The sequence below is a fragment of the Seriola lalandi genome, unplaced genomic scaffold (genome assembly GCF_002814215.2).
Source record: "Seriola lalandi dorsalis isolate HSWRI2012SDOR001 ecotype SW California unplaced genomic scaffold, Sedor1 jcf7180002054614, whole genome shotgun sequence".
Taxonomy (NCBI): Eukaryota; Metazoa; Chordata; class Actinopteri; order Carangiformes; family Carangidae; genus Seriola; species Seriola lalandi.
The window spans coordinates 939,473-965,619 of NW_019525167.1; the positions used below are offsets into that span (position 1 = coordinate 939,473).

The following is a 26,147-nucleotide window of genomic DNA, read 5'->3' on the forward strand; positions in this document are numbered from 1 at the left end:
ATTTGTTTTGCTGTAGTTACTCCAGCTCTTCCCGTTCATAGCACCCAGCTCCTGGTTGTTCCATTCACACAGGTACAACAGTAAAATGCAGTGGGTATCAGGTTTTCAAGTGTGGTCTTTCTGCAGTGTATTGACTCTGTGTGACCACGGGGTGGTAGCAAACACAAACTGTACAGACTGGTGAGCCAATCCCAGGTCAGTTTACCCACTGCTGAATGAATTTATAAGTTTATTTCACAGGCTTTAAACTTCTTTGTGGGATGAATGTATTTATTTGAACTACAACAGCCTGTGTCTTAATCATCCTCAGGTTTGAGTTGCAACATGCAGTTAAGTGTGTACTGGATTAAAAAAATGCATGTCAGAAATGTGTATCAATCATGAATTTTTGGCAGCATGAATCCAGAACTGGATAATGTGATGTGGCCGGTCCCTGTCTGATCTTTCCAATGTGTCCTTAAAATACTGCTGTGGTAGTCCCCATTAGAGTGTGGGGTCAAATGTCACTCTAGCTCAGTGTGAGAACACTATCATGCAAATATGAAACAGTGATATCACCTTGTGTGTGTGTGTGAGTGAGTGAGTGAGTGAGTGAGTTCAGTTAATCCTCCTGTTTCTCTATGCGCCGTAATCCACCTTTGTGTGTGTGTGTGTATATGTGTGTGTGAGTCACGTGTGTGTGTGTGCCACCCGACGTCAGTCTGAATCACTGCTGCTCAGAGGGTGGGGGGAAGGGAAGTGTGTGAGTTTTGTGTGTGTGTTTGTGTGTGTGTAACAAATGAAACAGTTCTGAACAACAACTAATGCAGTCAGAGCACTGAGGACAGGATAGACAGTACAGCTAGTTGGTTGCGAGGCTGTTTCTTGGTGGTTGTTAGGATACACTAGCTGGTTGCCAGAGTTTTCTTTATGGTTGCTATGGGATACTAACTGGTTACTGGGGGGGTTTCTGGTGGTTGCTTCCTTAGTTTTAAAGTAGCTTACACTCTGACCTCCCTGTCTTCAGTTTTACATCTCCTGAAGTGTGTTTAGACCTGGTGTGTTCCTCTCAGCAGGAAGAGCTGCAGCAGTAGGTTTAGATGTGGTCAGTGTAGAGCTGGTGTGTGCAGACCTGGTGTGTTTAAACTTGCTGTGTGTAGACCTGGTGTGTGTAGACCTGGTGTATGGAGCTGTTGAGTTCAGACCTGGTGTGTCCCTCGAGCAGAAATAGCTGCAACAGTAGGTTTAAATATGGTCAGTGTAGACCTGGTTTGTGCAGACCTGGTGTGTATAGACCTAGTGTGTCCCTCTAAGCAGGAGGAGCTGCAGCAGTAGGTTTAGATGTTGTCAGTGTAGACCTGGAGTGTGTAGACCCAGTGTGTGCAGACCTTGTGTGCAGACCTGACGTGTGTAGACCTGGTGTGTCCCTCTCGGCAGGAGGAGCTGCAGCAGCAGTAGCAGTCTCTCTGGCGCTCACTGAAGCCACAGATTGTCTAATTAGATTAAGCGAGGCTTTCCTCAGATAATCATTTAGCCAGCTCCTGTTTTTTCCTCCGATGGAGCGCTGCTTGTGACTGAGAGCTTGCTGAAGGTCAAACTGAATTTCTGGACAACAGGCTGCTTTTGGGAGTAAATTGTGGTCTAGAAGCAGGTCTGCAGACTGTGGCTGGGTTATGGGCTTTTTCTGGAGCCGTGTGTGTGACGCTGCTGCTCAGAGTAATCGGACTGCCGCTAACACCTGCTGCTGCTAACAGGAGGCGATGGGGGAAGTTTCTGTAAGTAAAGCCTTTCTCCATCTCAGTGCTGCAGTAATAAAGTGATAATAAGTTTTTGTCAGGAACGACTGGCTCCAAAGAGGTTTTCTGTCAAAAATCCTGAGTGTGTTTCCTCACTACGGAGGGCTGGAGTTTATTCAGCTCTTACACACAGCTATACTTTGTGTAGCTTCATGTACTGCTGTGATAATTAGTTCATTAATAACTGAACAACACAGAATTTCTCCCCAAAAAATTAGCTTCTTGCAACTTCTCTAAAATGGAGATCAGCCCTTATGTGTTTCCTTTTGTGAACTGAATTTCTGTGTGTTTGGACTGTTGGTTGCAATCACTCATTCAGCTTTAGCTTTGTACAGTGAGCAGCAAAGCTTTATTCACCAGTTTGCCTTTCATGATTTTTGTTCAGTAGTTCTTTTCTTTCTCTCCGTCAGCCTTAAACAGGCTGCTTCTCTCTCGTTCAGATTAAGCCTCGGCTGACTGATTGACACAGATTACAGTTGAAGGCGCAGAGGTCACAACCTGTGAGGAACAAATATAAAGGATTTCAGTCACACACCAGCATGCACAGCAACCCTGCACCACACAGATACGTTCAGGCTCAGTCTGTTCAAAGTGAATCAGCCGTTAAAATGCACTGCCAATGCAACAACAGGGTACTGTTTTGTTCTGTGAGACCAGAGCAGTCTGGATCAGATATGTTGGGTCTGCTTCACAGTTACCTGGTTGATTGAGGGCATTTCACTCATACAACTGGTTTCTAACAGTGATGAGGTGAGACAACTGAATAAACTTTGCATGTTTTCCTGATATCTTCCATCCTCCTGCTGCTCAGGACAAAGAGACTTTTTATGAATATGTCATTAAATTTGTTCTTACCTTGATTTAATGTTTTCTCCTGCTGCTGCCACTGAGTAAGGTACTCTGCGGGTCAGATATGAATTATGGAATAGTTACACATGACAAATTCCACTAAACTAATTATTAACTAACCACTAAAAAATTACATTTTCTGATTATCATTATTAGAGCACATTTTATTTATTTAACTATTCAGTTATATTTGCAATTTAATCTTTTTATGTGATGCTATTTCAAAGGATCCACAATCCCGGGAATGTAAATAATAAAGTACTAAATCCCTCTTACATCGTTTAAAAGAATTTAATTTAAGTATGTTGATTCATAAAAAGTATCAGAATCAGTCTTTTTAAAACCTCTTATGTGTAATTTGCATGTAATTGGGGAATGTAATCTCCCAAGTTCCCAGAACCAATACTGAGGACATGACTTTAGTGTCCTGCTCTCAGCCCCAACTGTTAAGTCCAGTCACGTCCTTTGTGTGGTCATGTTTCTACATTTTCCCCCAAGAGTTATGTACTTGTTTTCCACTAAGACCTCTAAAATAACCTGATCTATCCTCCTGCAGTCACTGAGTCCCTGTAAGGCCAGATCTGCACCTCAGGCCAACCACTGAGTCTGTGTTTTTCGGGAAGGCCTCTGTTGAGTCCCAGAGGAGAAGACATGGCCAATAACTCTTTTCGTGGGTCCAAACATGGCCGACGTGATGAGGCCAACCACGAGGCAGAGTTCAGCTGCTCGCTGCTTGAGTTGCGTGAGGTCATGGAGCTCAGAGGTCCAGAAGCAAAGACCAAAATCGAGAAAACTTACGGAGACGTTAACGGACTGTGTGCCAGACTGAGGACGTCACCTGTTGAAGGTAAATATGTTCAGAAACTTGTGTGTGTCTCTGTAAAGCAACAGGGCTGCCTGCCAGCTGGAGCATCACAGCGCCACAAATGTGAATCAGAAATCAGCCACAGGCAGTGTGATGCTCCACTATACATTCCTTTTAGTTAGTTTAGTTAGAGTCACGGTTGTATTGGATTATGTTTTAGGTTCCTCCACCTGTGACTCACAGATCCCTCCCCCTGGCGTGGTCATTATTAAACCAACAGAGGACATATAAAGTTTAGTGTGTACTCCAGTCTGGCTTCAGGTACTGTGTGATGGTCAAAGTCAACTACAACCTGCAGCCTCTGTTGATCCTCCTCTGCTCTGTGTGACAAAACTGTGTGAGACAAACACAGTGTGTTCCAGGCTGTAAATACTGCATTTAAATTAAGAAAAATTCAAATGGAGGATTCACAGCAGCAAGGGCTAAATACTTAATCATGTTTCTGAGGCAGTTTCAGTGACATGAAGTGGACTTAAGTTTGGCCTCAGGGATGGAATTCAGCGGTTATTTGGGATTGTCCAACATCAGCAGTGAGCTAAGAGGAGACTTTTGAGTATGCTGTAAGACAATCAAAGTATGTGTCTTTAACTGGGGTTGCACTGATCATTCGATCAATCTGTCATCTGATTGATATTGGTGCTGATAGTGACCTCGTTAAGCATATTTCTATGAAAGTCGACCTGCCGAGACATATTTTATTGTTTCTGCAAAGTTGTGCTATCATGTTGACTCAGTGGACTCAGTGTCCCTGGGTGGACACAGGGTGTCTCATACGCCTGCCCTTTGACATTTTCCTCCTCATCATTAATTCATTCAGTTTGTCCATCTTGCACACGCTCAGTTAACACCTTCAGTGTTTAGACTCCTGCTGACAGAGAGAAGTAAAATGTCAGCACTCAGCAGCAGCTTGAAATCAGTGGAAAATCCATCACTCTACTTTACTTCTCTGGGGTGATAGCTGAGGGGGGGTAGATCCATTAACTTTCAGTGTAATCCCACTTACCTGAGCATGCTCAGCGCTCCAATCACTGAGTTTCATTCAGACAACACAGAGAGAAGTGTTAGGTTAAAAACCTGCTGAGACTGACCGAGTCACGCAGCAGCCTCAGTGTGTCCAAAGGGACCTGAGCGTGTCCCGACATGTTCTTCTGCTCCACTGAGGACACCAGTCTGCAGTTCTGCACACCACACTACTGCAGAGACCCAAACACCAGCCATATAAATATAAACCATGTGTCACCTTCTCAAATAAATCAAGTTCAAATGACTGGAGTTAAAATATATTATTTTTTTTAATGAATTTTGATGCAACCCATGTTGCCTACTCCTAAACTAAGTTAAGTTCCTGTATGGCAACTGCAGATAGTTCTATTTTACAAAGTCTGCAGACAATCCTGACTTATTACCTGCTATGGTGCTGAATCACACGTTTCTTCGCATTACTTCTCAGTTGTTCTGCTGTCATGATTATTTGTTCGACACAACTTGCAAGTTTACTTCACTTTGTTTTAAAGAGGAGAGCCCAGGTCTGGTTTGACAGAGGACAGTAGGACACTTGGTGGATAAGCCAGACAGTGTATTCTTCTTGAACTTCCCCCACTGGAGTCCTATACACTATAAATTCAGACTGACTGGTACGGGTTGAATGTTAAATCTTTTTCTACAGTCGCACAGTAGGAATTTAATAAATGACTCAGTCCTCTTGCACACAGCCTCAGAGCTCATAGGTTTCATCCCCTAAAAACGTATTAAAAAACACTTTGTGGAGCTCCATGAACTTATTTGCAGTCAGGGCACAACAACACATTTCTACTCTGGGCAAGTTAATCCAGCAAGCACTGTCTCCAGGATAACTGAATCTGTGGGCTTTTAGTAATAATTAACTGGATTTATTCTCTCTTGTCTCTGACAGAAGGTGCACAGTGTGCACACCAACCTGAGTACAATTCATTTACAGGATAAAAGCAGCACTCAAACAGAGATGTAGTCCTCACACACACAAAAATGTAATGATGCAACTTCTGGGCTTCAGTAATATCTTATTGTACACATAATGGATCATGTAGAGATGAAAGGTTTTGTCCTGGTCATGGTGCCTCCTAATTGTAGGTGGAGCTGGCACTTTTGGTTCAGGTTTAGGTGTGTTGAGAAACTCCAACATCTGCTACAACAGTACAACATAGAATGACAAAGACCTGGGGACCGTTGCACAAAACACCCTTAAGCTTTCTCCCTAAGGTCTCCTTAAAATGTTCACCTAAGTATTTAAGCTTTTCTCCTTATCTTAGTCTTACATTTAAAGTATCACAAAAGTAGCTTCTTTAATGTTACCTGCTTCCCCAAAGTGATAATAGGTATCACAAGTGCTAATGGCAGCAAATCAACAGTCTCCATGGAAACAGTAGAATTTTACTGCTGTAAAATCTCTTTTCTTGCTGTAAATTGAAACTTTTTTCCTTAACTAAGGAAATCTTTTAAGAGATTCTGTGCAGCACTCTTAAGTAACTCCCTCGCTTAAGGTGAAATTAAACCTTAAGTGTCATACTTAAGTAGAAAACGTAAGGTGTTTTGTGCAACTGGCCTCTGGACTTGCAGGATTTTCATCGTTGTTCAATATATCCACATTTATCCTGGAAGTTTGAGCCTTATAATTATATGATTCATATTTATCAGTGATTACAAATGTTAAACCACTCGTGACTCACAATGTTTGGATTTGTTCTTCAGAGTTTAAACCATGTGAAGAGGTTTGGATTAAGATTATATCTTGGCTCAACAGATGTTATATTTGATATAAATTCAGTTTAATGGTTGAAGGACATGTGGACTGATGATGTTGTCTTTGTGTCTGTGCAGGTTTAGATGGAAAGGCAGACGATATCGCCAGACGGAAAAAGGAGTTCGGACAGAACGTCATTCCTCCTAAAAAGCCAAAAACCTTTTTGCAGTTAGTGTGGGAAGCCCTGCAGGATATCACGCTTATAATCCTGGAAGTGGCAGCCATCGTTTCTCTAGGCCTTTCTTTCTACAAACCGCCAGATGCAGATAGACAGCGTGAGTTCATCTTTTTATTTTCAACAGTCAAACCTTTATATCTTTGAATAATCTGATCAGTGCATTCACAGGGACATTGTTGTGAGACAGCAGAGTGTGTGTGTTTCCTGTTTTCTGTTGTGTAAATGCTGAAAGCTGAAGGACATTGCTGATGAAGCAGAACTTGTAAGCTGAATGGACTAAAATGGTTTAAAAAGCAACTGAAAATGCAACTTGTTGAAAATGCAGAAAAAAAGTTAAAGCTAAAGTGTAATAGTTAAAGAGTTGGAAATACCGAAGTCAGTTCCTGAAGAGGCTGTAAATTCTGAAATCTTTATTCCCTTATTATCAGCATTCACACTACTCAAAGCTTATTCGTGTTGGACCCGTTCATCTGTGTAAGCAGAGACTCTGGTCCACTCTCTGCTTCTCTCTCTCTCTCTTTTCTCTGTGACTCACTTACATGTCGTTCATCAAAGGTCAGTTCACCAAAACCAGGCTGATTCCAACTCTATGTCACATGGAGAACTGAGAAGGAGAGTCAGTTGTTGTGACCCCGTGTCCGGCCGTGACGTGTCTGTATACTGTGCTGGACTGAATGTAGTACTAGTCAGAGAGGCTAAATATATCCAGCCCATATGCAGAAAATGTACCTGTGTATCTAAAATGAACAGATACATATCAGTTAAACACAGTGAATTACTTCTCTGTGACAACTGCATACAAACTGGTGTCGGCTGCTGCTTTAAGTGTTTCAAATGATCATTTTCACTTGCGCTGCCTCCTCATCAGATAGTCCAGACTGAAAGTCCTACAGGACTACTCACTCACTCACTGAACATGTGGAGATAACAATACATCTTCATTTATGAAATTGCACCAGCTTTATCTGTCAGCCTGCACCATCATCATCATTATCATCTTCTAACAAGCTACTGTTTCCCAGAATTCCCTCTGTGGAGGGGTCAGTTAAAACCTGAAGAATCCTGCTGGATTTGATATTGCACACTTAACCTGTCAGTTTAATAACACAGTCCTTGTCTAGCCATCTATGTTGGTCCCACCAAAAAACTAATTCTTAATTTCAAGTAACTTCAGTAACATCTTTAAAAAAAAAAAAAAAAAAAACAGGGCCCAGCAGACCTCTGACCCAGCATGAGTCATGTGATCTGGGTCATCACTCATCTTAAATGAAACCATCATTAAAATCAGTGGAGGTTTTTGTGCCACAGCGGCAACGTGTCATATTGTTCCAAAGTTAGACACCTGGAAACTCCCATACATGAAGGTCAAAGGTCACTTCCGGTTAGGCTGCCCTGCTGGAGTGTTTCTAGAAGCAGCTGAACATTTAACTAAAACTAAACCTCCACCCTGCATTCTCTCTGCTCAGACTGTGGCAGTGCGGCTGGCGGCGTGGAGGAGGAGGGCGAGGCGGAGGCTGGGTGGATCGAAGGTGCTGCCATCCTGCTATCCGTGGTATGTGTGGTCCTGGTGACGGCCTTCAACGACTGGAGCAAAGAGAAGCAGTTCCGCGGCCTCCAGAGCCGCATCGAGCAGGAGCAGAAGTTCACCGTGGTCCGAGGGGGGCAGGTGACCCAGATCAATGTGTCCGAGATCGTTGTCGGAGACATCGCACAGGTCAAATACGGTGAGAGAACAAAAAGCATGTACAGATCGATAGGAGGGCTTACCACTGGTTGAAAGTCAAGAAAGTCAGTTTACCCTGACTGATGAGCTAGATATCAAAGCTTTTGAGTCATTCTTTGATCAGATAGATCCTGATCATTTTGCCATCATGTTTTTGTTCAATTATGTTTCAATTATATTTCTCAGTGTCAATGATCTAAATAAGTGCAGTTTTGGTATCACCTAGAAGAGACCATGATAGAACTTACCGTTTCATTTCTTAAAAAAAAAAAAGAGTAGTGGCTAGGTGACAGAATACTTCACTAAAACCCCATTTAATACTGTCTGGTATTAAAATGCGATCTGTGGGGCGCCCCAGTGGCTTACCTGGTAGAGTGTGTGTCTTTAAGGCTCAGTCCTGACCTTCGGAGGTCGGCTCAGAGGCTTCGAGTCCAGCCTGTGGTCCTTTGCTGCGTGTCATCTTATCTCTCTCCCAGACTTTCCTGTCTCTCTCTCACTGCAGCTATAATAAAGGCAAAAATGTCCGAAAAAATTACTTTAAAAAAATGCATAAGGAAAATAAGAGATAAGATATTCCTTTATTAGTCCCACATTGGGGAAATTTGTTACAGCAGTACAAAAAAAAGAAAAAATGCTAAATGTCAATATCAAATACGTTAAAAAAAAGATAAATAATAGATAGCAGCAGGTAAGCGAGTGATATTGCACAGATGGTGTGTTAGTTATTGCACACGGTGAGTTGTCAGTTGGTTTATTGAGTGCAGTATGCAACACATGTTAATGCATATGTGATCAGAATGTGATCGGATCTGCCCGACCACCTCTGAACGTGGTCTGGCTCACATTGTGTTTGGATCTTAGGCAGGTGTCAATGGAATCTTTGACAACTGCAGCTCCTTTGCCGCCACCACAAATTACTCAAGTGTAGGTTTTGCTCTGGGGGACAGAGATGTGATGTCAATGAGGATAATGAGAGTGCATTTAAATTACCAGGTGTAAAAGTAAAGGCAAGATCAGATTGCTTATTATCTTGATAACAGATCTTATTTTAATACCAGGTGTAAACAAGGTGTAAATATTACCATGAGAACAACTGAACTGGCTGTATAATATTCCTATAATATTATTGGAGGTAGTGATATTGTGACTGTGGTGGTCAACAGTTTGAAGACCAGTGACCTCTGACTCATAAAACAGTCAAAGGTTAAAACCCACAGCAGAGTTCATGTTCTTTAATGAAAACATGCTCATTTCTTTCTGTTTTTCACTATTTCATAATCATTAGAAAAACAAAACTGAAAATATTTCCCACCCGTTCACTGTTGTCAACGTGTGCCAGACAAATGATTTAATGATGATGTAACATAATGACCTGATGGTGATGAGCTGTTATGAAAGTGTTCCTCTGTGCGTCGGTGTTCCAGGTGACCTCCTCCCCGCCGACGGCATCCTGATCCAGAGCAACGATCTGAGGATTGATGAGAGCTCTCTGACCGGGGAGTCGGATCATGTCAAGAAGAGTGTCAACGAAGACCCCATGATGCTGTCAGGTGCTTCACTCACATCAAATTACGGCCGAGTTCAGCGTGACCTGAGCCGTCACCGCCAGTTCTTACCGTCCAATTTCTGCTACTGATTTTCTACTGTTAACTCTCTTTTCACACCTGCAGACTCAACACTCTTCCTACACTGACATGAACCGCCTTAAATACTGAAGAGATGTCAGTGTGTGAATATTTTATGTTCACTCGGTGTGAAAACCTGTTTGTTTTTTTTATTTGCTGAAACAAAATAAAGACACAGAAAGTGGTAACATCACAAGACATAAAATAAGATAATTAAGCAATATCACACAAGAGAGAGTGATGTTGTACTGACTATCAGCATGGCTGTGATACGGTCATAGGTATGACGCCGCAGGTCGAAATCACTAATCAATTTGATACAATACAGATGGATATAATAGATGTTGTGCGTACAGAGTAGACAGAAATAACTCTGTGCTCTCTCTCTCTCTCTCTCTCTCTCTCTCTCTCAGGTACCCATGTGATGGAAGGCTCTGGCAAGATGGTGGTCACCGCCGTGGGCGTTAACTCTCAGACAGGCATCATCTTCACGCTGCTCGGTGCCGGCGAGGAAAGTGGCAGCGATAGCGAGGAGAAGGCTGAGAAAGAAAAAAAGAAAAAAGAGAAAGAGAAAGAGAAGAAGAAAGAAGAGGAGAAGAAAAAGAAAGAGAAGGACAAGAAAAGTAAGTTAATTGTATGAAGGGACCCTGTTTCGTTTCAGCTGCTGCAGCTTTCACTGTATCTGCCTGTTGAGAAAGGAACCATGGGTTGAACTTCTCTCTCTAGCTCTCTTTTTCATTTGTTGCACGACTATTTGTGACACTGTGAGTGTCTTCCTTTAGAGACAGAAAATGTGCGCTGTTCTCCCCATATTTAAACAATATCACATCTGCCCACTCTCTATGACAGCCGGCTTATCACTCCACCTTTGAACGTTGTTGTTCAGGTCAGGAATAAGCAAATCTTACAAACTAGTTCCGACAGATCATTTGATGTCTGACACTTATCCGTCTCACAGAAGATACTAAATGGACTAAAATGGACCTAATTTATCCAAAGTGCCTTAAAATGTACCCCTCATGCACCCATTCACATACGCACTCACATGCCAATGGCGGCAGTTGTCGTCCAGAGCCTTGCTCAAGACCACTTAAACATGAGGACAGAAGGAGTGAGCAGGATCAAACCCCCACTTGCTCAAGTGAAAGCTGTATTTACTCACTCTGTTTGGTGATTTTGTCACACAATGTCGCAGTCATAAAATCCGAAATAAGGATTTAACCATAGGAGGTCCAGCCACATACTAGGTTTTGATCCAGTCTTGTTTTTACAGGTAGTGACATGAAGGTTTGTTGCATGGACAAAACACTGAAACTAATAAACTGCCACTGATGAGTCTGTGGATCAGCAAAGTTATTGCAATTCATCCGGTGGGGAACATAAATGTCTGAACTCAACTTAATCCTGACAACACTTTGGATGTTTCAGTCTCTGCTTATAATAAACGTATCCTTTTGGCTCTATTAATGTTTTATTAATGTTCCGCTCCATGCGTAAAAAACAGTTCTTCTTTCATAGGTAAAAAAGTATTTACAGCACGTGTTACTGTCCTCTATGAGTGAGGATGGAGCCTGTGGAGCCGTGTAGAAGCCCCCGGGTTGTCATTGGTCTTCTCAGTCTGTGATCTTGTCTCTTGGCCCAAGTACTGTCCCAATTTACAGTCCGTATTTAGACATGGATGCTCCAAATGCCTCGCCCATTTCACCCAAGATGATATGGCACCTTATCCTTAGCAAAATCGAAATGTGATCGCCTCAGTCACATCTTTCCATCTTTTGCTGCTTTCATTGTATTTTTTCGACGGCTCTAATGCGTCTGTTAATGATAACTGTTGATGTTTCTGGGCCCTTGTGAGATGGCGTTACATTAACCTGAATGAAATGCTTCCTTTTAAGGTGGTTGAACAGATTTGTCATATTACCTCTGGACGTGCCAACCGCTGTCCAACAAAGTTTACAGATAACTTTGAGAAGTATCTGACTGCATAGACGAACCACTGCCGTACTACTGACGTGTTGTCCTTCTTTTGTTTTGGTTGTCTGAAGGTGTGAATGTATGTTGAGTTGGCTGTTTGACTGTGTATCCTTCATAGCAGGACATTTCTTTAATGTAAAGTGAATGTTTTTTTTATCTGTGGATCTGTACATTATATGAAAATCTTGGCTGTTACGGTCAAGTGTCTTGTAAACCAATACAGCTGGGCACCATGTGATGCATCAGTCCATCAAAAAAATCAATGTTGGTTCATGAGAGGTGGTTCTGATCAGACTGGTCAAAGATCTGGGGATAAGGGGTCAGTCAGTCAGACTCTTGGTTCTCCTTGGGTCAGCCCTGGCAGGTTCTCCTGATTCCTTGTGGTCCCTGTGGTCCCTGTGGTCCCACATGGCGCAGTGTGTGTCCCTGTGGTCTGAGCAGCAGCAGCAGGTGCTCCTGACTCGGTTGATGGTGATTAGGACCAAGCAGATTATCGGCCTTAAGCTCGGCAGCTGCTTTCTTCTCCTGCCTGCTGCTGCTGCCTGCCCACTAATAACCTCATTACTGAGCTGGGATCAGCACGCTCACACACACACACACACACACACACACACACACACACACACACACACACACTTGCAGATACCCTCACTCAGTCATAGAGCTACAGTGTCTGTGTCAGTGTATTGTAGCTGTGATGATCCAGGGGAAACAGATATGATCGAGTCGGGTGAGAAAATTAGTTCAGAGGTGTGAAGTCTGAACCAACACGTCACAATAAACCCCAGACTGGGATTACACAAACACCATCATCAACAACATCATGGCCCTGCCCTTTACTGGTCGTCCTCTGACTGACTGTTTACTCTGTTCACACAGACTTTTAATGATGAGTAACTGTCCTGATGACAAAATATCAACTTAGTTATACTGTCCTTGTGTCTATGGACTGTAGGACCGACATAGTAACATCACCATCCTCAAGTCCTGCTCTATGATTCAAAGTGTTCAACGAGGAAATAATAGTAGTATACTGTAGTGTATGATGGGATAGGACACCCTGTTTTTGTGGTTTCTGGGCTGCTGCAGTTGCTCACACAGTGGACAAGTTATTTGTTTACCTCAACTACAAAGAGACCCAGGCTTTTATCTAAAACAGAGGCAGACTTTTACTTATAATATCTCCTGTTTTACAAGCAGTCAATCTCACTTGAATAAGAATCCTCCTTGTTTCATGATCTGGTCTCATTTTAATTTGCTGTTGATGCAGTCTCCATCACCTTAGTCGTATCCTACTCACCTTTCTGTGCTGAAAACACTGTCTCTCTTCAACACTAATACTGTTCTCAATCACAGATTAATTCCAGTCAGTTCTACTTTGTAATTTTCTTTTAATTGCCGTCAGTGAAATTCAACACTTCTAGTGTGTCGAATGGTAGGCTATAAATGTGAAAAATCTACAGAAAGTGTTGATTTAAGTGGCTTGACTTGACTGGAAGTATCATCAGCAGCAGTTTTGATGATTTGTGTCTGAAACACCTGAATGCTTCACTGGCCTCCTGTGTCTCTCTGTAGGGAAAAACAAGGACGTGGAGATGGAGCCGCTCAACGACGACGGAGATCCAGAGAAGAAGAATAAGAACCTACCAAAGAAGGAGAAGTCTGTCCTTCAGGGGAAGCTGACCAAACTGGCCGTGCAGATCGGCAAAGCAGGTACGACCAGAGAATCAGATAAATGAGGAAGTCCAGAACTTCAAGAGTGAGGCATATTTGTTCCTGTTCTCAGGACTAGGACTGAAAACATTTTGTCATCCGTGTTCACCTGTGAAATGACTTCAGCCAAACCAAAACATCTGTGCTGACATTTACAAGAGGTCAGGGGTCTTTTTGCTTGTTGGGAGGAGAAATGTTCATTGACAAAAAAAGAACCTTTTAAAAGAGACTGCTTCGACTGATCCTGTGTGGGAGGTCAAAAAGAGTACATCCTTTTGGTCCTTGCATCCTTCTGCTTTTTGGCAGAAAATGGAGCTTTGCAGCGAGATGATTATGTCACAGATTAAAATTCCAGCAGCAATTAATGAATCTGTGATCACTTTAACACAGGGGTGTTGGCTTGACTGTTGACCATCAGGGGCTGAGTCCAGATTCTTCTCCATCAAGAAACGTTTAACAATGTACTTCTAAATAGACTGTTTCCACTCATTGTTTTACATTTACATTCACTCACTTGTAAATCGCTTTCTCCAAGGCGACTTACAAATGAAAGACATCACTAAAGCTTCAGTCCTGTAGGAGGCGTAGTAAGTACTACATCTATTCAATAAGTGAAGGAGATCAAGTAAAGAAGTGCATCAAAAGTGCATAGTAAGTGCTAGTTAGACATGTTAGGGTGTTAGAGGTGTTAGGAGAGGAGGTGCTTTCTGAAGGGATGAGTCTTCAAGAGATTCTTGAAGACAGAGAGGGACGCTCCTGCTCTGAAAGCATCCGGTAGCTTGTTCCACCATCAGGGAACCAAAGACCAGAACAGTCTGGACTGAGATTGTCTTGTGTGCGGGGATGTCAATGCTAGACAAGATACCTTGGAGGAAGGCAGTGGCCATGAAGGAACATAAAGCTGTATGATCGAGGCAAGCATTAATGACTTGAAGTTGGTCAGCCATGGTTAGCCGGTATAGGTCGATGAGCTTCACTGTGCATCAAGGGAAGCCCAGCCCTGCTTTCCTATTTCTTGCATGTGAGGGCCACACATTGCTTAAAAGGGCTATAAGTTTTTGCTATTACTACATAGCTAATGTTAGCATTAACAGATGTGTATTTACCAGTCTAAAAGAAACTAAAAGCAACGCTGAAGTTTAGTCCAGCCAGTTTGAGTCCGGGAGGGAGACACCCTCTCCATGTTTAAGAGTAGGCTTAAAACTTCCCTTAAAACTTGGAATCCTCTCTCTCTTGTAGTTTTAAGTTTTCTCGTCTCTCTCCTCCTCCACAAATTGACTTGACTTGGTAAAGCAGTGACGTCTAACTCTCTCCCAGGTCTCGTCGATGATTCCTCGGGGGGATTCTTGTGCCCAGAACACTCCTCACTGTTCACAACATCTGCTGTGCTCATGATCCGGTTGTCACTACACTAAACTCTCTACGTCTCTGTCTGTCTGCGTCCTCAGGTCTGATTATGTCGACTGTCACCGTCCTCATCCTCATCACTCGCTTCCTGATCGATACCTTCCTGATTCAGGGGGTTCCCTGGTCCTCAGAGTGTGTGCCCATCTACGTGCAGTTCCTCGTCAAATTCTTCATCATCGGCGTGACGGTGCTGGTGGTGGCCGTGCCTGAAGGTCTCCCTCTGGCCGTCACCATCTCCCTGGCCTATTCAGTCAAGGTCTGTTTGTATACAGCATTATACAGCCTGTCACCCTGTATTTGATCTCCAAAAAAATGACATTAGTGTAATCGAAACTGACATTCGATTTAGATATATATATACAGTATATATATCATATCATTTGAATATTATTTTCAGCACTCAGTGGATGAACAGTTTTTATAGTATTTATTATTCCCCTCAGCTGGAGCAGTGACTCTCTTCTCTCATCTTTATGGGCCCGTTTTATCCTCTCCAGACAAACCTGGATCAAACACTGTAGCTGTAACTGTAAAACTCTAAATGTCTAGTAAATTCAGAATAAAACACTCAGGCTCAGGGACCCCTGCTCTCCTTTTTTATCAGAAAATGATGAAGGACAACAACCTTGTCCGCCACCTGGACGCCTGTGAGACGATGGGCAACGCCACAGCCATCTGCTCCGACAAGACGGGGACACTCACCATGAACCGCATGACAGTGGTGCAGGCCTACATCGCAGGATGCTACTTCAAAGCGGTGCCGGAGCCGAGCAAGATCCCTGCCAACATACTGGAACTGCTCATTCTGGGCATCGGGGTCAACTGCGCCTACACCACCAAGATTATGGTGAGCTGTAAAAATAGCCGTCCATTCAGGAGGCGCTGTGATTTAAGCAGAGAGCAGGTTGGTTTGGAGGAGTGCCATAGCAGCTCAGGAGTCATCTGATCACTGCCTCCTGGATCCACTGCAGGAGGAAATAACAGCTCGGTTACAAGAGTTAATTAAGTCCCAACAAGTAATTTTTAATGAGTTTCCTTTCTGTCAGTTCACTGTCATTAGCAATTATTTTCATTATCAATCAGTCTGATGATTATTCTCTCAGAACATATGTCAGATTTCAGAGAAAAAAATGTAATTGACAGTAAATGATCCACATCTGCCCCAGAATTCAATTGGTGTTTCCCTGGCCCAAAACCCATCACTCCACCAAGTTCAGTGCAAATCGCTTCAATACTATTTGTGTAATCTTTCTGACAAATAGACAGACACATGTGAAAACATAACCTCCCTGGAGGTAATTAATGTCAAAGTACCAATTTTCATTATCAATCAGTCAGATGATTATTCTCTAGATTATTTGATCAGTGGTTTAGTTACAGGGTAGACACCTAATAAAAGGGTCACGATGCAAAATGGGACAAAAAAAAAAGTCAAAAACATTACTGCTACAGAAAATACAGGGGCTTATTTACTTTATTTTGAAATTAAATGTTTAACATCCAACAGTGGTTAAACTCGATGAGGGGTCAACAGGAAGCAGTGGCTGGCTGTGAAGGGTCACTAGTTGAAAAGGTGGGAAAACAGGGGTCAGTGAGATATGTCATTGGATGTCTAGTTTTGTCTGAGTAACAGTCCAAAACCCAAAGACCCAAATCCTCACATTTGGGAGGTTGGAACCATGAATATATTATATTTGCCGTTTTCGATCAGAAACACTTGAACAATTACTGGATCAAAACAGACGGATGATAAGTTGTACAGTGTTTAAAATAAAAAGGTCGGCATAGAAAATATAAAAAAAATAACAGGTTGGCTTATCAATAAAAAGGAGTTTTAAGAAGTGATTAAGAATAAGAACACACACTGCTCAGGCTCAGTCCTTACCTCAGAGGTGTTATTCCTTCTCTCTCTCTCCCCCAACTTTCCTGTCACTCTCCCACTCTTTGTTGAAAGTTGTGCTGCTGTTGGGTTGATGTTGTTGTCCTGTGCTGCTGCATTTGCGAGTTGAATTTGAAGCTGAACCTCTGATTCTGAGACTTAACGTCCTTTCTGCTGCCGCTTCTTGCAGCCTCCGGAGAAGGAGGGCGGGCTGCCGCGCCAGGTAGGAAACAAGACAGAATGTGCCTTACTGGGCCTCGCCCGCGACCTGCACCGAGACTACCAGAGCGTCCGCAATGAAATCCCAGAGGAGAAACTGTTCAAAGTCTACACCTTCAACTCTGCGAGGAAGTCCATGAGTACTGTGCTAAAGAACCATGACGGCAGCTACCGAATGTTCAGCAAGGGGGCCTCTGAGATCCTGCTCAAGAAGTAGGTTTACTGCTGCTGCTGACACAGCTCTGTGCTCGGTCAGGTGACAGTCACATGACTCTGTCCTGTGGTTCCAGGTGCTGTAAGATCCTAATAGCCAGCGGTGAAGCTAAAGACCTCAAACCTCGGGACCGAGACCATTTAGTGAAGAAGGTGATTGAGCCAATGGCGTCGGAGGGCCTGAGGACCATCTGTCTCGCCTACAGAGACTTCCCCACCGCTGACGGAGAGCCGGACTGGGACAACGAGGCACACATCCTCTCCAGTCTCACCTGCATCGCCGTGGTTGGGATTGAGGATCCTGTGCGGCCTGAGGTACATCAGCCTTGTCAATCACAGTAAAAAAAACATCACACTACTCTCAACACATCTGAAGAGGAGCTTGCTAAAAAGCCACAAACCTCAACATGCATCACTCTCTACCTGTTTTTTTTTCTTCAGGTACCGGAGGCCATCAGGAAGTGCCAGCGGGCCGGGATCACTGTCCGCATGGTGACCGGGGACAACATCAACACTGCACGGGCCATTGCCATCAAATGCGGCATCCTGCAACCAGGAGACGATTTCCTGTGTATGGAGGGAAAAGAGTTCAACAAACAGATCCGAAACGAGCTAGGAGAGGTCAGACAGACACACACAGCATCAAAACACAACTGTGTCTGTCCCAAAGTCTGTCAGTCTAACGCACAAGATTTAATGACCCCGTGACCTTTAGCTCCACTAATGGTTAAGATTCTCAGAATAGTTAAATCAGGATGTTGTTTGTTCATGTTGTGGTTGGAATAAACACTGCAGCCTTTACAATAAGTGGTTTCTAGAGTTTTGTTTTGCATTTTCTCTTGTGAGCCCTTGAAGTAGGACCCACCACTGCTGTGGGCGACACCAGCAGCACTTTATTCTAACTGAAATTACATAAAATGAATGTGTTGTAAGTTAACTGTCTTCTTTTCTCTCTGCAGATCGAGCAGGAGCGTATTGACAAGATTTGGCCAAAGCTGAGAGTCCTCGCCAGGTCGTCGCCAACTGACAAACACACTCTGGTCAAAGGTCAGGACTCAGTTAAGCCGAATTCATTCCTACAATACAGTTTACACAAGTGAATAAAGAAAATGTGAGCCCATTACTAACTCAGTGGCAGTCCTGATATAAAATGAAGATATAAAGTTTTAGTTAGTTAGTTAGTTAGTTAATAGGTAGTTTTAAAGGTGGCACACCTGAGAGCTTCTCTGTGTGTCGTCCTTTCAGGTATCATCGACAGCACGGTGCTGGAGCAGAGGCAGGTTGTCGCGGTTACCGGAGATGGAACAAATGACGGACCCGCCCTCAAGAAAGCAGACGTCGGCTTTGCCATGGTAATGATATCAAACTGCTCCTTCCTGTTTGCTCTGTAACATTTGAGACAACTTTTTGTAAACAGTCATCACGTGTTTATAAAACACAGAACGTAAAGAATAAAGATCTTATAATAATAAGTAATGAGCTGGAAAAAACAGATGTTTGTCTTTCAGGTTTACATCCAGAGCAGCCAGGAGGTTAAAGGTCAATCATTGATTACTCTATCAATTCAGATTTGATGACAGATTCAGCTTATTGGTCTTTGTTATAATCTTCCATTTTGTCACTCACTTTCAGATAGATTTAATCAATAAATTAAAGATCTACTCTTCCAAATCAAATACCTCAACCCCCCCCTCACTCCGTGTGACAGAACATGTGAGGAGAGCCGGCTGACAAATCCTGAACCTCCTGTGGATACGCTCCAGTCTGAACCTCAGCTCAGGGTCAAGTTTAGTGTCAGGGTTTTATTTAAACTGACCTACAAACTGTATCCTGCAGGGCATCGCCGGGACGGACGTGGCGAAGGAGGCGTCGGACATCATCCTGACGGACGACAACTTCACCAGCATCGTGAAGGCTGTGATGTGGGGCAGGAACGTCTACGACAGCATCTCCAAGTTCCTGCAGTTCCAGCTCACCGTCAACGTAGTAGCCGTCATCGTGGCCTTCACTGGAGCCTGCATCACCCAGGTCAGAGCCGACTGACGCCGCTGCTGTCTGAGGGGCGGACAGGATAACAGGAACATCTGACAGTCGAATAGACTCTACCAGAGAGGATTTGAATCATGCTGGAGTTTGTGTTGTCAAGTGTAAAGACTAAGAGTCATCACATGGACAGTTCACACCATCAGGATTAATGTTTCTCTGCTTTTTAGACAAATGAAATTCGTTGGAAAAAGGTGCTGTCGCTTATTTCCATGCACCAATCAGAGTTTAGCAACATCTGATTACAAAAACTAATGACACGATGTCATGTGGTAGTTTGCTGCTACTCTAGCACAGCCCTGATGAAGCAGATTAACTCCGCTATTATCTTATTTAACTTTAGATTGTTGCTCATGTAGTCTTCAATATTTAATGTTATAGACAGACGGACGGACGGACGGACGGAGGGAGGGACAGACAGACAGACAGACAGACAGACAAGTTGCAGCTGCCTGTCAAACATTTATGAAAATTAGGGAGAACATTGGTCTAAAATTGACTCCTGAGCTGCACCGTACTTACACCACCAAATGTCTTTTACATTAGAAATCTTGTTTTCAAGGATGTAGACAAACAACATGACAAACAAATACAACAAACCATCAATATCACCAGTTTTAGGGTTTAATATAAAGTCATGAAGAAAATCAGAGAAGAAAAACCTTCCTGAGAATCATCAAACACTAAATTCAGATTATTTTTAGCCTTAAGACGTTCATGGTTTTGAAGTGTATATTATTAAAGCCACCATTTTCAATTCTGTTTGTAAATATTTGTTTACTGTTTGTTTACTGTGTTTCCTTCTTTTAAATGACACGAAAATCTTCTAAAAACTTCAGGTTGATGAGGCCTGTGGTTTCTCTACTGACGGACACTGACTGTAGACGTGTGTGTGTGTGTGTGTGTGTGTGTGTGTGTGTGTGTGTGTGTGTGTGTTTCCAGGATTCTCCCCTGAAAGCTGTGCAGATGTTGTGGGTCAACCTCATCATGGACACCTTCGCTTCGCTGGCTCTCGCCACCGAGCCGCCAACCGAGTCGCTGCTGCTCCGGAGCCCGTACGGCCGCAAGAAGCCGCTCATCTCACGCACCATGATGAAGAACATCCTGGGACACGCCATCTACCAGCTGACTGTAATCTTCACCCTGCTCTTCGTTGGTCAGTGAATGCACCACACTGTCTTTGAGTCCAGAGCCGCAGAGCGACATAATTATGAATTAGAAGAACTGAGAATTGTGGTGCAGATAAGAATCAGGTTCCTTATAGATTAGAAGTCTTCGGCAGTAAACCATCCTCTGGTTACTACCACTCTCTGTGGGATTCCATTCAATACGTCTTATTTAAAAGAAGTGTAATTTAAGCATATACTAAATAAAAAGAAAAGAGGGTAAAAATCAAGCTGAGTTCCTGGAGAAATATTTCTTGAATAGGGAGAAAAGGGACGTAAGTAGCAACCTGTTCCTTCACAGAAAGTCATGGAGCCTTCACAGCGAAGACTCCTGTAGTTAATAACCAGGTGATTCTAAATTCTGTGTCGTCCTAAATATTCTTCTTGAAGTTGTGTTTGAGTATCAGTAATAGATAAGTCAATAAAACTGAGTCTGAGGGGATTTCAACATGGATTAAGAGGCGGATACTTCCTAAATTTGGTTCACAAAAATTCCCCTTAAAAACGTAACTCCTGCGCCTCATATTTAATTATCCTCCTTGAATCCCATCAACAATACCTCAGTTCCATCATCAGTAATTTGTAAATGAAAGTAAATCTCTGTCCCTCCCTCTCACAGGCGAGACTTTTTTTGACATCGACAGCGGCAGGAACACGCCCCTCCACGCCCCGCCCACCGAGCACTACACCATCGTGTTCAACACGTTTGTCCTCATGCAGATCTTCAACGAGCTCAACGCCCGCAAGATTCACGGAGAGAGGAACGTCTTCGCGGGCATGTTCAAGAACCCCATATTCTGTTCCATTGTCCTGGGAACCTTAATCATACAGGTAACTCCAATCCACACACCTGGTGAGCTTCACAGTGTTACTTCACAAGTATGAAGTGTGTATGAATGTCATGACTCCGCCCCCCTGCAGTTCATCATCGTGCAGTTTGGTGGTAAACCGTTCAGCTGTGTGAGTCTGACCCTCAGCCAGTGGCTGTGGTGCATCTTCCTGGGGCTTGGCAGCCTCCTGTGGGGTCAGGTGAGATGTCAACTTTATTTTGATAGTACATAGTAGACAGGAAATGAGGAGAGAAAGTGGAAGGATGACATGCAGTAAAGTTTTCCAGCCAGACTTGTGAACTTCGGACATTGTGATTTGATGTTACCGTCCATCTTTCCTCATCAAACACCGTCACACCCACAACAAGGTGAAAGCTCTCCAGACGTTTCCAACAACCTGATGGGAAATATTTTCCTGCTTTTCCTAGACGACAGCAGCAGTGATGAAAAACAATAAAGTAGAAGCGACAGGAGTCATTAACAGAGTTATTATCAACGGCAAATTAAAACAGGAGCAGATCAGAAAACAGGGAGGCTTCTTACTAAAATATGATCCAATATATACAGCATAGAAGTATATAATGTAATATATACACTATATAGTATATTAGATAATATTTACAGTATAAAATGAGGGAAATTATAAATAATTCAAGACTTCAGGTGGTCTCAGTAACATCTTCAGGAGTTGAGTGTTGAAGAACAGGAAGTGCTGCTGTAGTGTCTGACAGGGGTGTGATATTTGTGTTGCCCCCCCCCCCCAGCTGGTGTCCAGTATCCCCACCAACTGGCTCAAGTTCCTGAAGACAGCGGGTCACGGCACGCAGCAGGAGGAGATCCCTGAGGAGGAGCTGGAGGAGATGAAGGACCTCGACGCCATTGACCACGCTGAGATGGAGCTGAAGAGGAGCCAGGTGCTCTGGTGCCGAGGCCTCAACCGCATTCAGACGCAGGTAAAGTTTCACCTTTAAAGGAAAATTCCACCTGGGCCAAGAATCAGGAAATGGATCAGGGAAAACGATGTTGCACGTAAAGACAAACATCAGTTTCAAATGTTTGTCCCCAAACAAAAGTTATTAAAGAAAGTATTCCTGGATTAGCTACTGTAGATAACTGTAGAGGGATCTACTCAGAACCAAACAGATGCCTGATCATCTGCACGCACTCACACACACACACACACACACACGCACGCACACACACACACACACACACACACACACACACACACACTTGCACGCACAGCAGATTCAGAATGTGGTCACACTAGAAAAGTAGTGCCAAAGACTGAAGAGGATCTGAATCAACAGGAAAGACAGGAAGCTGGGCAGGAAGCCGACAGAGGAGAGACGTCTCAGCTCAGTAAACTAGTGACGTCACTGAAGCCACATTTACATCATCACAGAAAATCAGCTTTAGATGCAGCTACACCGTTACTGTGTGTGTGTTGATACACTCCTGAGCTGATGTCTGAACTTTGACCCAGGCTGCTCTGACCGGTGCAGCTGTTAGCTACTGTGAGTTAACTTAAAGATGGAGGATAAATCAGTGAGTATTTCTAAATATACCTGCGCAGTAAGGAATCATGACATTCAGACAAAACTGATGTTATACACTATTTACCAAAAAGTCAGGAGCAGAAACTCCTTCAAAGAATCCTGCTACACACACGGCACAAGAGGTTAGTTGCAGTGTTACTGGTGGAAAATCTACATATGTCCACAGATCACATCTCATTCCAGCTGTTTAATTACAGTACAGCTGTTCAGTTAACTGGGTGTTTTTGTCTGAAGTAGATCCCTATGTTGTTAGTCACAGAACCCAGGAGGCCGATTCCTGTTTACGTCAGTTTGGACACATTTGCACGAGGTTTCTGCCTCTTAAAAGGAAGTTTTCTTGCTCTTGGTGGGAATTGTTGATCTATTTGAAGAATGCCTTGAGATAACTTCTGTTGTGAGCTGGCACTATGAAAATAAAAATTGACTTGACTTCACAAATGTTTTAAATTATTTCTGTAAAACTGAAGTTTATTTGGAGGCATCCATAGTCAAAAATATTTTCAGAATAAAACCCAGAGAGAAGAAGACCAGAACTTTCCTTTAACGCACTCGACTCCTTCATTAAACCCTGAACTGACCATCTCACTCTCGTCTCTCAGATCCGTGTGGTGAACGCCTTCAGAGACAGCGTGTCTCCCTACGAAGGTCTGGAGACGCCTGAATCTCGCAGCTCCATCCACAACTTCATGAGCCAGCCCGAGTTCCGCATCGAGGACTCTGAGCCTCACATCCCCCTGATCGATGAGGGCGAGGGCGAGGGCGAGGATGATGCCCCCACCAAACGAAACTCCATCATCATCCCGCCGCCGCTAACCGGACTGTCCAACCTGCCGCCATCCTCGCCCAACCAGAACAACAACGCCATGGACCGCATCGTCCCGCTGCACAAGGACGGCTCCAGGTCCGGTCTAATCCCGTCTAACTCAGCGGGGCTGCCGCCGTGTCCGGGGAGCCCCCTGCACAGCCTGGAGACCTCACTATGAAGCCCCTGTGACCACTTCCTGTTCCAGTGGTCTGTCCTGTTCGTACTGTGTTCCTCGTGGCGAGAGCGCTGCGTCCTCTGAGAGCGGAGGAATAGAAAAACATTTTAAGAACAGACTCGCCTGGTCGTTGCTCGTCAGGAGTTCAACTGCTGGTTTTTAGATTCCATGAAGCAGAAATGTTTCCAGATGAGTTTGTTGTTGTGTTCGAAGCGGCGGCAGGTCGACAGACTGTTTTCATCTTCCCTGATGTTTTCTTTCTTTACTTTAATGAACTCTGCAGTTGTTATTTAGGTGAAGAGTGTTTGTGAAGTGGTCAATCAATAATCAGTTTCTGATCTGTAAATATCGATGTTGATGTTCAGACGTAGTCAGGGCTCATTTAAATCTCCAATGTTCCTGTTTGTCAGCGCACCAGCTGACGTGAGCCGACGGTGATGAGTTAAGGTTAAAGGTTAGTTTGTGTGGAGGTTTAACTTTAAAGGATGTGTGACTGAAATGTGTAGTCAGTCATCTTTAATGAGGAGGGGGTGGGGAGGGTGTATTCTTTAAGAGACGTGTTTGTAGACAAAAATGTTTAAAGTAAATGTCTAATGTCTGAATTTTATTCTAGTACTTTTGTAAAAAAAATGTTTTAGCTTGTTTCAAAAGGTGTAAAACCAAAAGTTATTAAAAGTTAAAAAAACAACGGGCGGGTGTTTGTGACACGTACAGAAGAAACATTCAGGTTTAACAAACCACAAACTATTTCATCTTCATATCAAACATATGAAATAACTTCAAAGGTCACTAAACCGCATAAAACCAAACAAATGACCAGTGGTGAGGTAATACACAGGTAATACACAGGTAATACACAGGTAATACACAGGTAATACACAGGTAATACACAGGTAATACACAGGTAATACACAGGTAATACACAGGTAATACACAGGTAATACACAGGTAATACACAGGTAATACACAGGTAATACACAGGTAATACACAGGTAATACACAGATAATACACAGGTAATACACAGGTAATACACAGGTAATACACAGGTAATACAAAGACGAAGGTCTTTGTGTAAAACTTGGTGCTCAAAGTTCCCACACAGTGTGTGACACTGAAGTTACAAGAAGAATTTCAACCCTATTTTTACACCTGAATCTAAGTGGACAATGACAGTCTCTGGCATCGCTATGGAAACACATAATCATACTACATAAAATAAACTTTCCATTTCAGGGAAAACCAGGACATTTCAGGCAGCTCTTCACAAAACAGTATTGAGTAAGTTCTTGTTTTACTTGCCATTATTTGCTCAGGTGCAAGTGATGCAGGAAGCTCCATCAGTTTCAGAGCTGGCCTCACACAGCTCCGACTGCAGCTACAGGAAAAGTGAAAGAAGGACTTTAATCAATCATCCATTTAAAACCCGTTTAATACTCATAGTACTAAAGTATGAAATTTGACTAATAAATGTACTAGTTTGAGAACAGCCAGCAAAGGTGGCATTTAACAGCAGCTACAGCAGTTTGATTCTGCAGCGTCCATATGTTCACATAGAGGTGCCGTTCTCCTCCAGAGCAGAACAAGAACCACCGTCACCGGCTGCGGTCCAACACCGTTACAGAACCACACACCTGCTGCACGGAGGACAACACAGCACGAGCGACCCGGAGCTAGCTGGACCTCAGGAGCAGCGAAAAGATACGAATCACAACTTCCGTTCTGGACCTTCACAATATAATTAATTATCTCAGAACAGCAGAAGATTTCTTCATCCTTCTCGGTCCTGAACAGAATTTATTTGTCAGCATGTGAACCATGATGTATGAAATGTTCTGTCACTTCAGAGCCTCTGAAAAACATGAAATTGGATTAAATGCCTCTCACACCACAAATACTCTGTTTCTGTGCAGCTTTATCAACAGTAACTGGGACTATAGGTAAAAGCTGTTTTTGTATATTCAGGGGAGAGAAATGACATGAGATATAAAGACACCACTCTCCCTTCACAGCCAGTAACTGAAGAATTGAGAAGAAGAGTTTCAAAAACTTATTGATTAACTAAATCAATTGCTATAGAACCCAGATATAATCTACATAATGTTCACTGAATGCTTGAGAAACTGCAGCATCTACCAACGAAATACTTTATCAATTTTAATTATTTTATTCATGACAAACTTAAAATAAGATAGTTTATAGGATTTAAATGTAACGGTTTTGCAAGTCATATTTGTCAGTCCTATATTTATAGTCGTGTCGAAATCAATGTAATAAATGAATGTAAATATGTGATTACACGTTAAACATGGCTGCATGTTTGTTTACGGTTTCACCTTCACAAATACACAACACAGCAAAAGTAGCCGTGT

The 26,147-nt window shown here is 43.1% G+C and overlaps 1 protein-coding gene across 1 annotated transcript; it reads left to right on the plus strand.

Moving 5' to 3' along the window:
• The first annotated feature begins 862 nt into the window (after nt 1-862).
• On the plus strand, nt 863-24,640 carry LOC111665094 (plasma membrane calcium-transporting ATPase 1-like). The gene is made up of 20 exons (XM_023419973.2): nt 863-1,754; nt 3,181-3,471; nt 6,346-6,543; nt 7,913-8,170; nt 9,594-9,719; nt 10,208-10,417; nt 13,344-13,481; nt 14,930-15,144; nt 15,493-15,735; nt 16,958-17,199; nt 17,277-17,514; nt 17,641-17,820; nt 18,159-18,246; nt 18,445-18,551; nt 19,036-19,227; nt 20,185-20,398; nt 21,028-21,239; nt 21,330-21,437; nt 22,003-22,191; nt 23,397-24,640. Exons 2-20 carry the CDS (start codon nt 3,276-3,278, stop codon nt 23,778-23,780), a joined length of 3,738 nt encoding a protein of 1,245 aa, XP_023275741.1. The 5' UTR covers nt 863-1,754; nt 3,181-3,275; the 3' UTR covers nt 23,781-24,640.
• Nucleotides 24,641-26,147: the final 1,507 nt, after the last annotated feature.

Coding starts and splice junctions, on each gene's coding strand:
- LOC111665094 (XM_023419973.2), top strand. CDS start 3,276: ATGGCCAATAACTCTTTTCGTGGGTCCAAACATGGCCGACGTGATGAG. Junction 3,472..6,345: donor GAGGACGTCACCTGTTGAAG/GTAAATATGTTC, acceptor GTGTCTGTGCAG/GTTTAGATGGAAAGGCAGAC. Junction 19,228..20,184: donor CTGGAGCCTGCATCACCCAG/GTCAGAGCCGAC, acceptor GTGTGTTTCCAG/GATTCTCCCCTGAAAGCTGT.